Source organism: Electrona antarctica (genome assembly GCF_951216825.1).
Source record: "Electrona antarctica genome assembly, chromosome: 19".
NCBI classification, from domain to species: Eukaryota; Metazoa; Chordata; class Actinopteri; order Myctophiformes; family Myctophidae; genus Electrona; species Electrona antarctica.
Window position 1 is genome coordinate 17,652,832 of NC_136800.1, and position 15,546 is coordinate 17,668,377.

The 15,546-nt window shown below is 45.7% G+C and overlaps 1 protein-coding gene across 4 annotated transcripts in view; it reads left to right on the forward strand.

Annotated features, from left to right (window-relative positions):
* The window catches only part of tnk2b (tyrosine kinase, non-receptor, 2b), a 123,909-nt gene that overhangs the window by 87,820 nt on the left and 20,543 nt on the right, over positions 1-15,546 (forward strand). For 2 of the 4 annotated variants that reach the window (XM_079488927.1, XM_079488928.1), the window contains exons 7-16: positions 159-322; positions 1,032-1,151; positions 2,335-2,461; positions 2,971-3,117; positions 4,899-4,993; positions 5,114-5,308; positions 7,245-7,336; positions 9,054-9,089; positions 11,847-12,002; positions 12,112-12,449. In XM_079488927.1, coding sequence (XP_079345053.1) covers positions 159-322; positions 1,032-1,151; positions 2,335-2,461; positions 2,971-3,117; positions 4,899-4,993; positions 5,114-5,308; positions 7,245-7,336; positions 9,054-9,089; positions 11,847-12,002; positions 12,112-12,449 — 1,470 coding nt within the window. The remainder of the gene's footprint in view (positions 1-158; positions 323-1,031; positions 1,152-2,334; positions 2,462-2,970; positions 3,118-4,898; positions 4,994-5,113; positions 5,309-7,244; positions 7,337-9,053; positions 9,090-11,846; positions 12,003-12,111; positions 12,450-15,546) is intronic. The other 2 variants (XM_079488929.1, XM_079488930.1) reach the window with 2 other exon arrangements.

Consider the following 15,546-nt stretch of genomic DNA (forward strand, 5'->3'; position numbering starts at 1 on the left):
TTTCATTCATTCATCTCCTCTACGCCCCTGGCTCTCTCTCTCTCTCTCTCTCTCTCTCTCTCTCTCTCTCTCTCTCTCTCTCTCTCTCTCTTCCTCCCTCCCTATTCATTCTTCCCTTACTATCCACCACGTGTCCATGTCTCTCGCCCCTCCTCCAGGTAACCGAGCTGGCCCCTCTGGGCTCCCTGTTGGACGTGTTGCGGTGCGTGCGACCCCAGGGTCCCGTGCTGATCCACACGCTGTGCCAGTACGCTGTTCAGGTGGCGTGTGGCATGGCCTACCTGGAGCAGAGGAGGTTCATCCACCGCGACCTGGCCGCCAGGTGAAACATACTCCCAGAGTCAGGCTTATTAACTCTTTGACTGCCTCCCGCGATTCAGTCTAATGTCCCTCACCGCCGGCCGTAGAAAAGGTGTCTTTTATTTTGAAAACCCCCAAATTCAGGAAGTAAAGATCGACACGTGGCCCACACATCCGACCACTTAGCGATTAAAGGAGAATTCCTGACCAACCCTTTTCTTACCTTAATCTGATATTATATCCAAGAACGAGTGGTATAGGTGAGAAATTACATAACTCCCTCCCGAGCCCACCGCAGCTCCGACTGTGCGCGGTGGGTTTAATGCTAAATCGCTTATTTTGTTCGCTCTGAAAAAAGAATCATTCATAATGACTAGATACTCCCAACAGTGTTGGCCCGGAAACAGTGTTTTGTCCAAAATGGGCTGCCTTAAAAAGGCTACTTTTAAAGCCACCGGATATGCTCTGAGCTGCGATGCGCTCGGGATGGAGTTATGTAATTTTTCACCTGTACCACTCGTTCTTGGATATAATAACATCAGATTTTGGTAAGAAAACGGTTAGTCTGGAATTCTCCTTTAAGTGGTCAGAGGGATGGGCCAGCAAGGACACTTTGGAGATTTTCATGTGGGCTCTGATCCAGAAACTAAGAACCACGTACTGGTTTATTTGTCACACTGCCAACAATGTGTAAGGAGCTTTAGCTTACATCATGCCTTTTATCTGTGCAGGAACATCCTGCTGGCGTCGGCCCACCGGGTGAAGATCGGTGACTTTGGCCTGATGAGGGCTCTGCCCAACAACCATGAGCACTACGTCATGCAGGAGCACCGCAAGGTGCCCTTCGCATGGTGAGTCACAGCAGCCTCGTCGTGGAAATGTACTCCTGAGTAGTTTACCCAAGAAATGACTGAACAAACAACTCTATAGCAATGATTACTATCCCAGTAGTGAATGCACTTGAGTCAGTGCCGCCGCTAGACATACGCATGCGCAAGACGCACTGTGCGTAGGGCAATACGCTGAGGGGGGCAACAAGAAGTGCCAAGCCAATCATCGTAATAATAATTGTCTCCGTGGCTCCACGGGGGGTGGGGGGTTGGGGCGGGAGCAGCACAAACATATGCGTAGGGCAACGAAATTAAGTCCCTGACTTGAGTAAATGCATTCGGTTACTTTCCACCACTGTCGGAGTGTTTGGAAGGAGGAGATGATGCTATTATTTCTAGGAGGAGAGAGCAGACGTGTGAGTAATGGCTGTGGCAGGCTATCATCACGGCTGGAAACGTAATTCCACAGCTCTGTGATGAATGTGTGAACGTCCAGTTGGTGCTACTGAGCTGCACTAGCAGACAGACTGTCCACCCGTTGATGACCTGAGCAGGGTTTCTCAAAGTAGGTGCCGTGGTGCCGCAGAACTTATATTTGAAATGTATCACTATCCATTCAGTTTAACCACTTAGACCCTCTATATTATACTGAGTAAAACGGATGTAAGTTGCACTGTCCTCTTTCTTTTTCAATCTACACTAAATCTCTTTGCCAAAAATCTACAAGCTTAAGCTATTTTTGTGTTATGTTCTTCGCAGAATATGGATGCTGAGGTTCAAGTGGTTCAAGTGGCGTTATTTTCAATCTGTCCTATAACGGATATTCTCCTAAATTTTCCTTGTGACATACTGTATCTTAGGGGGAAAGATTCACATATTTTTCGTATCGTAATATGATGTAAATGCAAGGTGCCAGCATCAATGTAATTCAGGGGTGCCGTGGATGAAAAGGTTACTTGCAGAGGTGACCTGTAGTAGATTAAGAGAGGAAGGGGAGATACCCCCAATCATTTTGCTGGTGTCTCCCCCAAGGACCCCCGGGGGTCGCTACTTGATACTGCCAAATTGTATATACATTTTGGGGTCCTTGACTATGAAAACGTTGGAGTAACCAAGGCTGTAGTAGTAGTAGTAGTACGGTGTTTATTTCTAGATCTTTAACGGCACACAGCAGATGTTGACCTCGGTGTGTCCTGTGCTGTAGGTGTGCTCCGGAGAGCCTGAAGACCCGGACGTTCTCTCACGCCACAGACACCTGGATGTTTGGAATCAGTCTGTGGGAGATGTTCACGTATGGCCAGGAGCCGTGGCTGGGCCTCAATGGAAGCCAGGTAAACACGCACACGCATGCATGCACAAACACACATGTACTCTCCCTGGGTCCATTTTGTTTTGTTTTTCATTGACCCCAGTCTAAAATAATAGAAATAAAGTCCAAGCGGGAAGCACGCACATCTAAAAACAATTTTGAAAAAAATCTACAGGTGCTGAACAAAAAAATGTACAATGATGAAGGAAGACCGTTTGCACACTGGTCTGTAGCTCCCAGAAGCACTTTATTTATATTGCAACGTTTCAACCTGTGTGCGAAGCCGAAGACCCACACGGGTCCAAACGTACCTCTGATAAATTGCTTCTGGGAGCAGACCAGACCAGTGTGCGAAATACCTTCCTTAACCAGTCTAAAATAATAACACACCTTATACCTTTACCTTTACCTTTTACAACAACAAGTCAACTGTTCAATTAGAGACACTTCCAGAATCATCCCATGTGAATAACAATAATAAAATAAAATAAACGTTTTGATCTTTTTGTGACGCCATGGTGTGTGCCTCAGATCCTCCATAAGATTGACAAGGAAGGTGAGCGTCTCCCCAAGCCAGAGGACTGCCACCAGGACATGTATAATGTCATGCTGCAGTGCTGGGCACAGAAAGCAGATGACAGGCCCACCTTTGTTGCCCTGCGGGAGTTCCTGCTCGAGGTAGGAGGACAGAATAAGAATCAGCTTTATTGCTGATGCTGACAAAGCATTGTTTTGCAATGCTTTGTGAGCCTGTAGATCTACTCTCTTCTAACTAACAACATGTCGTCATCAGTTTGAAGATGTTTTCTAAATGAGTCAAACAAATGGGTAGTAATCAGCTTGGGTCTTGATAGCACTTTTAGCTCATAAAGGACGTTATGTGATCTTAAGAGCCTTTAGTCTTTATTCCCATGCAAAACCACACTCCTATAATAACTTGAAACCCTGATTGATTGATTGATTGATTGATTGATTGATTGATTGATTGAAATGTGTATTCACAGTATGTAGAATGGGTACATTGCAATGAAAGTATGAAAGTACAGGTTAATACAAAAACTGCTACGAGGATAAAACCAGAAAAAGCACTAAGACTTGTTTACGTCAGGGTCCTCCATTTTCAATTCATCAGAGAGACCCTGATGGAGTCCTTGATAACTTCAGATGTCAGTCCTGTCATAAATGGACATATAGCTCCACCTGGTGGATGCTTTTAGCACAGACTAACCAGCCACTAGAACAGATTTGTTTTGGCAACCCCACAATTTCAAAGTTGAAATAACGCATATTTAAAAAAACAAAGCACACATTGGTAGCCTTGAATGCAAATATGTTTTGGGAAATGCATTTACAATGCTGTGTGATTGCTGCTGATTTTATCAATGTAGGAAAAGTTACAGTATACATTTGTAAACGGAAGCATTCATAGCCGACATCTGTTTCCCGAACCTCAATATCATCTCTGCTGTGTGGAAACCTCATATGGCAAAAACTGTTACTTTTCAGCATTCAAATTCAAATGGCAAAAGTAGCAGATCGCCAAGCTCAAAAAACATCGCTTCGCAGCGCATTTTGAGCTTGCAGATCTGCTACTTGTGATGCTTTTGTGTTGACGCTGTAGTATGATCAAGTAGGGAGTTAGTTTACAAAAAAGTCCACCGTAAAATATAAAAACAATGCATTCACAGGCTATTCTTTACTACTTACTTACCCATTTTCTTAATTAGGAAGGATGCATTTCCTCTTTTTTTCAGTGTTCAATGTGCGATCCCACCATCCATCACCTTCCCGCGATCCCACTTGTGGTCCCGACCCATAGTTTGAGAACCTTTGTAGTGACTATTACAACTTGGCATACATATTGTTGACCATGGTGTCCTGTGTGTTTCAGACGATGCCCACAGACATGTTGTTGACCATGGTGTCCTGTGTGTTTCAGACGATGCCCACAGACATGTTGTTGACCATGATGTCCTGTGTGTTTCAGACATGTTGTTGACCATGGTGTCCTGTGTGTTTCAGACATGTTGTTGACCATGGTGTCCTGTGTGTTTCAGACATGTTGTTGACCATGGTGTCCTGTGTGTTTCAGACCATGCCCACAGACATATTGTTGACCATGGTGTCCTGTGTGTTTCAGACGATGCCCACAGACATGTTGTTGACCATGATGTCCTGTGTGTTTCAGACATGTTGTTGACCATGGTGTCCTGTGTGTTTCAGACATGTTGTTGACCATGGTGTCCTGTGTGTTTCAGACGATGCCCACAGACATGTTGTTGACCATGGTGTCCTGTGTGTTTCAGACCATGCCCACAGACATATTGTTGACCATGGTGTCCTGTGTGTTTCAGACATGTTGTTGACCATGGTGTCCTGTGTGTTTCAGACATGTTGTTGACCATGGTGTCCTGTGTGTTTCAGACATGTTGTTGACCATGGTGTCCTGTGTGTTTCAGACCATGCCCACAGACATGTGTGCTCTGCAGGACTTTGAGGAGCCGGACAAGCTGCTGATCCTGGTCAATGATGTCATCACCATCATCGAGGGCAGGTGCGGGCGTGGTCACAGCTACTACTACTGCATGCCTTGATGGCGCCGTAATGCCTGATTTTACACTTGGTTGTGCATGCTGAAAATAGCCAATCAAACTGGCTGGTTGTGTCTTCCCAGTGCTGAGAACTACTGGTGGCGTGGTCAGAACAAGCGCACCCTGAAGGTGGGTCAGTTCCCCAGGAACGTGGTGACCTCGGTGGCTGGCCTGTCGGCCCATGACATCAGCCGGCCGCTGAAGAACAGCTTCATCCACACGGGCCACGGCGACACGGACCCTCACCGCTGCTGGGGCTTCCCCGACAGGATCGACGAGTAAGCAAACCCCCCCCCCCTCTGGACCTTACAGCTTAACCCACACTGGTCTTAGCTCGAGACCCAAAAGATAGTTTATTAGACCTTTTCCCGGGACCCAAACTAGTGAAAAAAAACACTCAACGTAGATCGGCTATTTTCACTACTACTATCTTTTTTTATTTATGACATTTCTTAGATGTGATTCTTTGTTTGCTTTAAAATGTATAAAATTACTATAGAATATTGTTTTCTATATATATATACAGTATCATATTTTGTGTAACACTGCAGTTCAACACAATTGATTCTGTTCAATAAACTAAATTCCAACTGCAAAATATCAAGACATCCCAAAGAAATTCTATTCTCACGTTTTTAATAATTCACTGATGATCACTGGGGACAAGAAGGAATTGAATTATAAAGAATTATAAATGACTTAATAATGACACTGTTAACAATATTACGATTAGCTCCAATATTTATCATGGCATTTTGGAAGCTTTTACTGAACAAAATGTTACTCTAAGTATTTACCAGTAGATGGCAGTAGCACGTTATTTTAGACGTCTACCTGGTCAGTTGAGTAAATTCATGTTGAGATTTAGCATACCGATTCTCAGTGGCGTACTGTTCATGTCGATATGTATTGAGTGTTTGGGCAACAGTTGGAACCTCTCAGACCGACAAAAAACGATTCCTTCAACAGCCCAATAAACCATTTTGTAGAGAGCTTTACAGGCAGCTCAACTGGGATTGAATGAAGCCAAGGCACGTAGGCTGTAGTCCAGTGAGTGGTCTTGCAGTAGCACTTGCCCTAGCCTTGACGACCTTACAGGCGTATGCAAAGGCTCCAGTTATGTCATTTAGATAGCATTTTATGTAGACATAGCACTCCATAGTGTATTCTCTATAGTTTCATTACTGTTAGACGGATGCTAGGTTCTTATCTTACTTATAGTTCTTGATGACTATTTTTTATGTATTTGATGTATTACCATGTGCTTCGGAATCGGAAACATGAATCGGTCTGGATTAAGAGCGTCTGCTAAATACCTAAATTGTAAATTGTGGTCATGCCAATGACCCCCAAATTAATATGTATTTATTTATCCATGTACCCCATCTCAAGATATGTTGTGCCAGGGACCCCATACAAAATTGTTCCAAGATTCTTTTTGAAAATAGCGGGTATACAAGCTATTTTCAAATAGCCGATGTATATAGGGTTAATGTGGATACAGGTAAACTGATGCTATATTCACACATTTTGCTGGGGACCCCCTGGAACCCCCTCAAGGACCCCCAGGGGTACCCAGACCACACTTAGAGAACCACTGCTGTAGGCAATGGATATAAACGTGATAACAAAGCATGGTTTACTTTAGCCTATATTGTGTGACTGGGTACAATTGGGACACAATCAGCTTTTCACACATTTGAAAGTACGGAATGTAAAGGCTTTCAAATGATGTCATTCATTGAAATCGAACAATATTTAAAGAAGATATGGTCATTTGAAGCTTGTTAAGGATGGGCGTCAACAACGGGTAATTTATTCAACCCCTAAACCACTACTCTAATCACTCCCCCATTGTCACCTTTGAGTCAGCTGTCAACTCTATAGAAACATGAAGCAAACACAATTAAAATATTGCCCAGAATGCCCATTGTTACGACACACCATTTTCACAGAATACTACCATACTTGCAGACCCACGCACTAGAGTAAACACAGCTCTGGCCTGTTATCAGACCATGACATGTATGACGTGGGGTAGAACCAATAGCATGGCTACCGTGCCTTGCAATGAATCATAAAGATAAATACTTAAAAGTCAGAATAGCTGACGTGTGTATTGACACAAGTGGTGACTAGAGCCTAATTTATAGTTTGTCACAAGGTACAGTACATATTCCCTACCCTCTCTCTCACACTGTCTCTCTCTACCAGTTTATACTTAGGTAATCCCATGGATCCACCTGATGTCTTAGGTCCAGACCTCAGTGGTGCTCGTCCCACACAGCTTCCAGGTCGAGCTAAAAGTAAGTAGTGCTCCTTTTTAACCTCCATCAAAAATGTACAGTACAAGCTTGCCTTGTATCTGCCATTCTACATTCTGCCATTCTACTCATTCGCCACCGATTGCGCCTTTTGACGCCTTTTTTAATATCAATTGATTACGGTTCATAACACTAAGGTAGCGGTGTGATGAAAAGACATTTTTACATAGTAATAATGTGTCAGGTGAAAGGCGCTGTCTCCGTTGTCCCCCTTTTTGTATAATTATTTTACTAACGTGTATGTTTCTGCATGTGTCACAACCTTGCGGCCGCCCTAGTGGGATTTTGAAGGACGTGTGTGCGACCCGTCCTCGCAAGACCCGTAACCCGTGTGTTGCTGATAGACAGATAATCGATCCGATTGTATCCTGCTGTCCAACACGTCCCACCGCGTTCACCCGCGTTTGGTTTGAAGTTATATCGAGTGACATTCGAACATTACAAACGTGTCAAATAACTGTAGTATGTGCCATGTCGGGTATGCTGAGCTCTTTCCCGTGAGTGAGTATCATAGACATATGTGTTCATGCTGCTCTGCTGCGCTCTGCAGCCTGCCGGCTGGCAGACCATTGGCCAGAGAGGAGGCAGACGTAGCAGACGAGGCAGCCAATCAGATCAGTATAACTAGGTCGCGCATTGGTCGCTTACATTTCATGAGCACTCCGGTAGTGTTGTGATGAAAAAAACGGAAATGAAAATTCTGCTGGCTTATGGGGGACGCAGTTTTTAGAATCGTAATATCTCGGATTCTTCTTTTTGGCTTAAAACAATCTATATTTGCGGCTCATTTCTCTAAAGTCTAGACTCTGAACGACATGATCCTCGGGTACAAAATGTATGTTTTAGGTGAATTAAATAACAATCGAAGCACCCGTTACATACAGTATCGATAATCCACTTCCTGACTCTCGGCTTCCGAGTGAAACAGCTTTCAAACTAAGAATCTCGCCGTATTAATAGACTGGTCGGCGGTCCTGGAATACCTTTATCAGACACCAGATGGGGGTGTTGGCGGTCAATGAGTTAAAATATGATTATTTTGGGGTGTCGAAAAGGTTCAGAACCGCCGGGATAGACGGAAGTGAACACAAGAAGCAGCATGGTTAGCGGTTTATCTCGCAGGTTGAATGAGAATGCTCGCCTAGCATTCAGTGATGATTATGTGTCCTTTGATACAGTACACTGATGTATTATGACTGGGAGGTTGTGTTGTTCAATAGAATAATAGCGGGTACATTTCTCACAGAATATTGCCCTCATCATTTTTTACAGTAACTGTATGATTGGGTCAGCTCCATTGAAGAAGAGAGACTGTCAGAAGTGCTTGCTTTTGATTTCTCCCTGCGCTTGCTTGCTTGCTAAGCGCTTTCCTTTCTTTTAGTTATATGAGGTCTCACATTCACCAACATGGTGAATGTGAGTTTTCTTCTTCCTCGTTTACCACTTAAAGCCATATTTTATACCTCATCGTGCGGAAAGTAGTCTGCCTACAAGTTCACAACACGTCGCCACGTGACGTCTTGTGAGCTTGTAGACCGACTATTTTTGGTTAACTCTTGCTGCTGCTCTCTTGTGCTTTCATTTAGCCTCTTACTGTCTTTTACACTCTCTCTCTCTCTCTCTCTCTCTCCCTCTCTCTATTTCTCTCCCTCTCTGCGGTGATGGTGGTGGCTTTTTTTTCTTTTTTTCTCGCTCTCAGAGGAGCCACCTCCTCGCCCCCCTCAGCCAGTGGCCAGTAAGTATGGTCTCTCTCATCAACAGCTCCTCTCCCATTGCTCCTGCCCCCTGTGTTTGATGCTAGCTGCAGAAGGGTCAAATCAGCCCTCAACGGCTTCCGACAGGAATACGGGGAGGGAAGCCAGGGATTTTCCTTCTTTTTACATGAGTTGGCCATTGTCATGTTCTATTATGCGCTGAAAAGCCTCTCCACCAGCCGCTAGCATAGTGGTTTAGTGACTCGACTTTCAATCCACAGCTCCCAGATGGTATTCTGTCAGAAAGAGATTTATCACACTGTATTTCTATCAGAAATGCATTAAACAGATGGTATTCTGTCAGAAAGACAGTTACCAGACTGGTAATTCTGTTCGGTGCCACTCAAAGTGAGGGATGCCTCGCCCCTAGTATTTCTGTCGGAAGCAGTTGAGGGCTGATTTCACTCTGCTGCCTCCTATAGCTCCTCTTCTGCTGCCTCCTACAGCTCCTCTTCTCACCACATCCCTCTCTCCCACCTCATCCCTCTCTCCCACCAGATCCCTCTCTCCCACCTCATCCCTCTCTCCCACCACATCCCTCTCTCCCACCACATCCCTCTCTCCACCACATCCCTCTCTCCCACCTCATCCCTCTCTCCCACCACATCCCTCTCTCCCACCACATCCCTCTCTCCACCACATCCCTCTCTCCCACCTCATCCCTCTCTCCCACCAGATCCCTCTCTCCCACCTCATCCCTCTCTCCCACCACATCCCTCTCTCCACCACATCCCTCTCTCCCACCTCATCCCTCTCTCCCACCAGATCCCTCTCTCCCACCTCATCCCTCTCTCCCACCACATCCCTCTCTCGCACCACATCCCTCTCTCCCACCACATCCCTCTCTCCCACCTCATCCCTCTCTCCCACCTCATCCCTCTCTCCCACCACATCCCTCTCTCCCACCAGATCCCTCTCTCGCACCAGATCCCTCTCTCGCACCACATCCCTCTCTCCCACCAGATCCCTCTCTCCCACCACATCCCTCTCTCCCACCACATCCCTCTCTCCCACCAGATCCCTCTCTCCCACCACATCCCTCTCTCCCACCACATCCCTCTCTCCCACCAGATCCCTCTCTCCCACCAGATCCCTCTCTCCCACCACATCCCTCTCTCCCACCACATCCCTCTCTCCCACCAGATCCCTCTCTCCCACCAGATCCCTCTCTCCCACCACATCCCTCTCTCCCACCACATCCCTCTCTCCCACCAGATCCCTCTCTCCAGGCACATGCACACATAGACATCAAAGGGGGCTTGAGTCCCTGTCCATTTCCCCCGTCACTAAAAAAGTGCCCTCTCCACTCCAGACATGAATTCAGCATTTGATATGGTGAAACAAATGCAAATGTACCCCTTTCCATAAATGGTAGTTGATGCATTTATATAGCGCCTTTATCCAAGGTGCTTTACATAGATTGTGCATTCCATTCACCCATTCACTCACCGATCACCGATGGTGGAGGAAACCATGCAGGGGACCAACCTGCACATCGGGAGCTATTAGGTTCAGCGTCTTGCTTAAGGACACATCAACACTTACTCTGGGGGAGCCCGGGACTGAACTGGGAACTTCACAGTTCCCATCCGGCTGCTCCACCGGCTCTACCCCTGGCAGTATTGAACTCTCAGAATGCAACATTCTATGTTGAAAGAATTGCCCTCTGTGCTGAAATCCATACCGTAAGCCGCATCTCCAGTAAAAATCACACCCGTGTGAAACGGTCGAGAAATGACAGAGTTACCGTGTGGGGGTCCCCAGGGGGTCCCTCTACTGTACTGTAACACCCCAAATCATCATATATACTGTGTGTGTGTGTGTGTGTGTGTGTGTGTGTGTGTGTGTGTGTGTGTGTGTGTGTGTGTGTGTGTGTGTGTGTGTGTGTGTGTGTGCGCGCGCGTGTGTGTTAGGCTGCGCAACAGTGATACTTGGTTGTGAAAACCAACCAAAACCAACCAAGCTATGCTTGGACAGACGCAGCCAGCCAGGGACTAGCCTCGGGAACCCTGACGTTTTATTTCAGCCAGGGACAGACCCAGGGACCCAGGGACACGCATAGCTGTCTATACTATAGGAGTGGTTGCACCACTCAAAAAGAATGATTATACTTTATTTGAGCACGATGTCTCACAGTCAGCTTGTAACTCTGCTCTGGAGTCTTAACAGGGCGTCTGAGTGCTGCTGCTGTGCTATTAGTGACTAACAGCAGAACTAGGCAGGTTGTTACCGTATAATGGTGGGCGTGTGTCTTTGTAGTTTGGTATTTGTGGAATGCGTAGGACTACAGCGCAGTGGAGAAGGAGCTCTGTGTATCATTCCCTCCTGACTGTCTCCACTATTCATTGCGTAAAAGCAGTGTTTCCCAAACAGTCGGGCGGGACCCATTTTTGGGTCATGCAACCATTTTTATGAGTTGCGATTGCGAATAATCTCTTTTTTTGTTTCCTTTACAGTATATATATTTTTTCGTTTCCTTCAAAACATTTACTAAACAAAAAATGTATAACAACTTTATAGAAATAATAAAAATAGCACATCCACAAGTTCACAACGTGTGGAGAGATGCGTTGTGAACTTGTACATTGGCTTTTTTCACTACTTTTGAAACAGTGCTCATAAGTTAACTCATAATACATTTTTGTAAATTTGGGTCCCAGACTCCCAGAGACACAGCCAAATAAAAAAGAAATGAAGAAACAAAACCAATGTCATTTTGGCGTTTGTCGTTTTCCCAGAGCCGTGCTACGACCCTGTCACCCGCGAGGAAGAGGACCTGACCTCCACCACGGGACTCAAGAGGCTCTCGCTGCGCAAGGCGCCCGGCTCCGTCAAGGGCCTCAAGCTCAAGCCGGCCGCCTGGGTCTCCGCCTGCAAGCAGGGAGGAGGAGGAGGTAAGCAGTCTTGGGAAAAAGTACTCACATTTCTTACTTAAGTACAGTACTTAAGTAAAACGTGCTGTACATTTTTGACTAACAAAGTATTCCATCAATCAATCAAAAGGAGGAGGGGCCCGGGACCAGCACGCCCCCAACAACAACAACAACAGCAGCAGAAGTGAAGTGTCGCTCATAGACTTCGGCGAGGAGGAGCAGTTTCCGGCGCCCGCTGCGCCCGCGCCGCCGCCCTCTCCCGTGGTGGTGGAGAAGATGATCCAGATCCCCACGCTGGCACGGCTGGCGCTGCAGGCGGACAACATCCTGGACCGCACGCCGCCCCAGAGCCCGTCCAGGACGCTGCCCCGCCCCCTGCACCCCACGCCCGTGGTGGACTGGGACGCCCGGCCGCTTCCGCCACCGCCCGCCTACGACGACGTGGCACAGGACGAGGACGATATGGAGGTATGTGCTCTACGGCTACGCATGTGATGATGATGATGGTTTGGAGTCGCTAGTTTTAGCTTTTTCTAAGTAGGCAATACATTTTGTTTTGTGTAGAGACAGGAACTCGGTTTGAATAACAATAAAAAAAAAACTGCATCTCAATTATTCGATTAACCTACATGAGAGAGTTATTGGTTCTGAATATGGTTTTTGATATATCTTCGGTTACTTGCCCAGCCTTATGATGTGATGATGAAGATGATGATTATGTTATTATGATTAGGATATTTATTGGAGTGGGCAGGTGACTACTGGTTGCAGTTTCTCTTGTTGTTGATAAAGACAGTAGGAGGGGGAGCAGGAGACAGAGGTGTCATGTTCTGATGGGGTTTCATCTTTCCACAGGTCAGACTTAAGCACTGTGACTTCCACAGACTCCCGGTTTTATATAATTGGAACCCTATTATATCCACAAGAGGCTTTTGAATTGCTTCAATTTGCTTACAAATTGCTTACCAACCGCTGTGTTATCGTCTAATCAATGTCCCTGTGTTGGTTTGATTTAAATTACAGTGCTGGGAAAAGGTAATTAAACCTCTTGTGAAAGTTTATCTTTTCTGACAGGCCTGTTCAGTTCTGGCTAAGATAATTGCCACCCGTTGCAAGATTGGAATTTAAACTTTATTTTTATGTTCAGTGCTGAACCGACCTTACAGTAACTTTCAGTTGTTCACTGAATAAAAATCACACCCGTGTGAAGTGAGGGGTGCTATATATACATCTTTTATGACGTAATTATCAGACAAAACAAACATGGACAAACATATTATCAATGGCATTTAATGTTTGTGTTAGGTACAAAATGACGTAGATTTCCCATCATTGTCAATGGCGTTTATTTAAGGAAAAAACAAACCTGTGGGGCTAGCGCCCCTCAAAAACAGAAATCGTCCTTATTGTACGGTGATCTGGATTGACCAGGATTGTCCTGGTTTCAAGCTGGGTGTTTACAGAGTCCCGACATGTCATACTGTATCTCGAAAACATAAAAGATTTCCTGGTTTTCAACATAGTCACTATAGCAAATACCGGTAATTACAATAATGACACTTGTTCAGTTTGATAACTCACAAATCGAATGGACCAATATTTTATTAGATGCGTGTGGATATATATTATCTTGGCGTTCAGATCGGCTACATTTTTCTCCCTGCTCAGCACAATTAGATAACCATTAACCATTAAGAACAGGGAGATAGATGTACAATAACAACAACCCATGGGGAACAGAACTCATTTATATAGCAGAGCCCACTGGTAGTGCAAACGGTGCATAAATACAAACCACGCATATGCAGAAGGAACGTGCTTAGGTGATCTTAAATACCCCGCCCAATTGGTCAGCTGATTGCCACGTCAGTGTACAGTATGACTTACGGGTCTTGCAGGACCCAATTGAGATATAATCCATCTATCTGGTCCTGGGTCTTCCCAGGGGTCTCCTTCCAGTGGGACGTGCAACAAGGACCTCTATCTGGTCCTGGGTCTTCCCAGGGGTCTCCTTCCAGTGGGACGTGCAACAAGGACCTCCCTAGGGAGACCCTCGGGAGGCATCCTCACTAGATGCCCTAACCACCTAGGCTGGCTCCTTTCCAAGCGAAGAAGCAGCGGGTCTAATCTCTCACATGACTGAACTTCTCACCCTATCTCCAAGGGCACCCGTCTGAGAAAACTCATTCCGGTCGCTTGTATCCGCTTATTCATTCGGTCATGACCCACACTTAATGACCATAGGTCAAAGGTCATAGGTCATAGGGACGAAGACTGCCTGGTAGACGGAGAGCTTCGTTGCTGCAGGGCTGAAACCTCTTATCTCCATATTCTCACTGTGTCTGTGTGTTTATTTTATTTTTTTATAAATGAACGCCCTACTTGATCATACCAAAGTGTCACACAAAAGCATCAAAAGTATAAGATCTGCAAGCTCGGAACTCAAAGGCTCTTTGATCTTGTAGATGAGATTTTCCCATTGTTTTATTCGAATCTTGACAAGTAACACTTTTGGACATATGAGGTTTGCACCCGACACAGATGATTTACCATTTTGTTCAGGGATGCTACTGTAAGTGTTGTTCATTTTAAGTGGCGGCCTTAGGGTGCGTTCACATGGTCCGTCTGCCATGAAGAGGTGCTTCTTCTGCTGAACATGTCAGACATGGCGTCCTCCACCCCTGAAGGGACGATTTGACTGTGTTGAGTCAGCAACCTCCAAACACACTGTATTTTGTGGTTGGTCAGCTGATAAAAAAGCGGCCCACACATCATATTATGAGCATTTCTCAAAAAGGTAAACTGTTCTCAACTTTTAAAAGTGCTCCAGAAACGCACGCACGCACGCACGCACGCACGCACGCACGCACGCACGCACGCACGCACGCACGCACGCACGCACGCACGCACGCACGCACGCACGCACGCACGCACGCACGCACACACACACACACACACACACACACACACAAAGTCAAAAAGTGCACTAAACAGCACTTTTCAAAGGTGACCGCCTTAAGTTGCACTATATCTATGCCTTTTGGTCATTTCTCATCATAGGTTTTCATGTTAACAGGAGGACAGTGCGAACATGCCTCTTATAAACTATAAGCCTTGTCAGCACACCAGACAGGAGAGCATTACAATAGTCTATCTTGCTAGTGATAAAAGCATGCATTAGCCTTTCTGGCTGGCAGACCCTGACTCTAACAATATGTCTATTTTCACAATGTATCTGTAGAACAGAGTCCAAACAAAGTTCAATGCCTCAACTGCTACATTACAACCCAGCAAGCACGGTCAGGACCTCGACGAATTAGTGACGTCTCGATTGTGGCCAGATCAAGTGAAACCAAGACTAGTCAGATCTGGCCCAGAATATCACCTGATTTCAACCAACTTAAAATGTATCCACTAAGACGGACGTCCCTGGATGAATCAGAGAGTGTCCGATCGATGCCAGATCAACTTAAATCATATCATAACTATAGTCAGATCTGGCCCAAAATAAGTTATATTATTTAATCTGGTGAAGACGTCCTGGAAATGACGTAAAGATCATCCC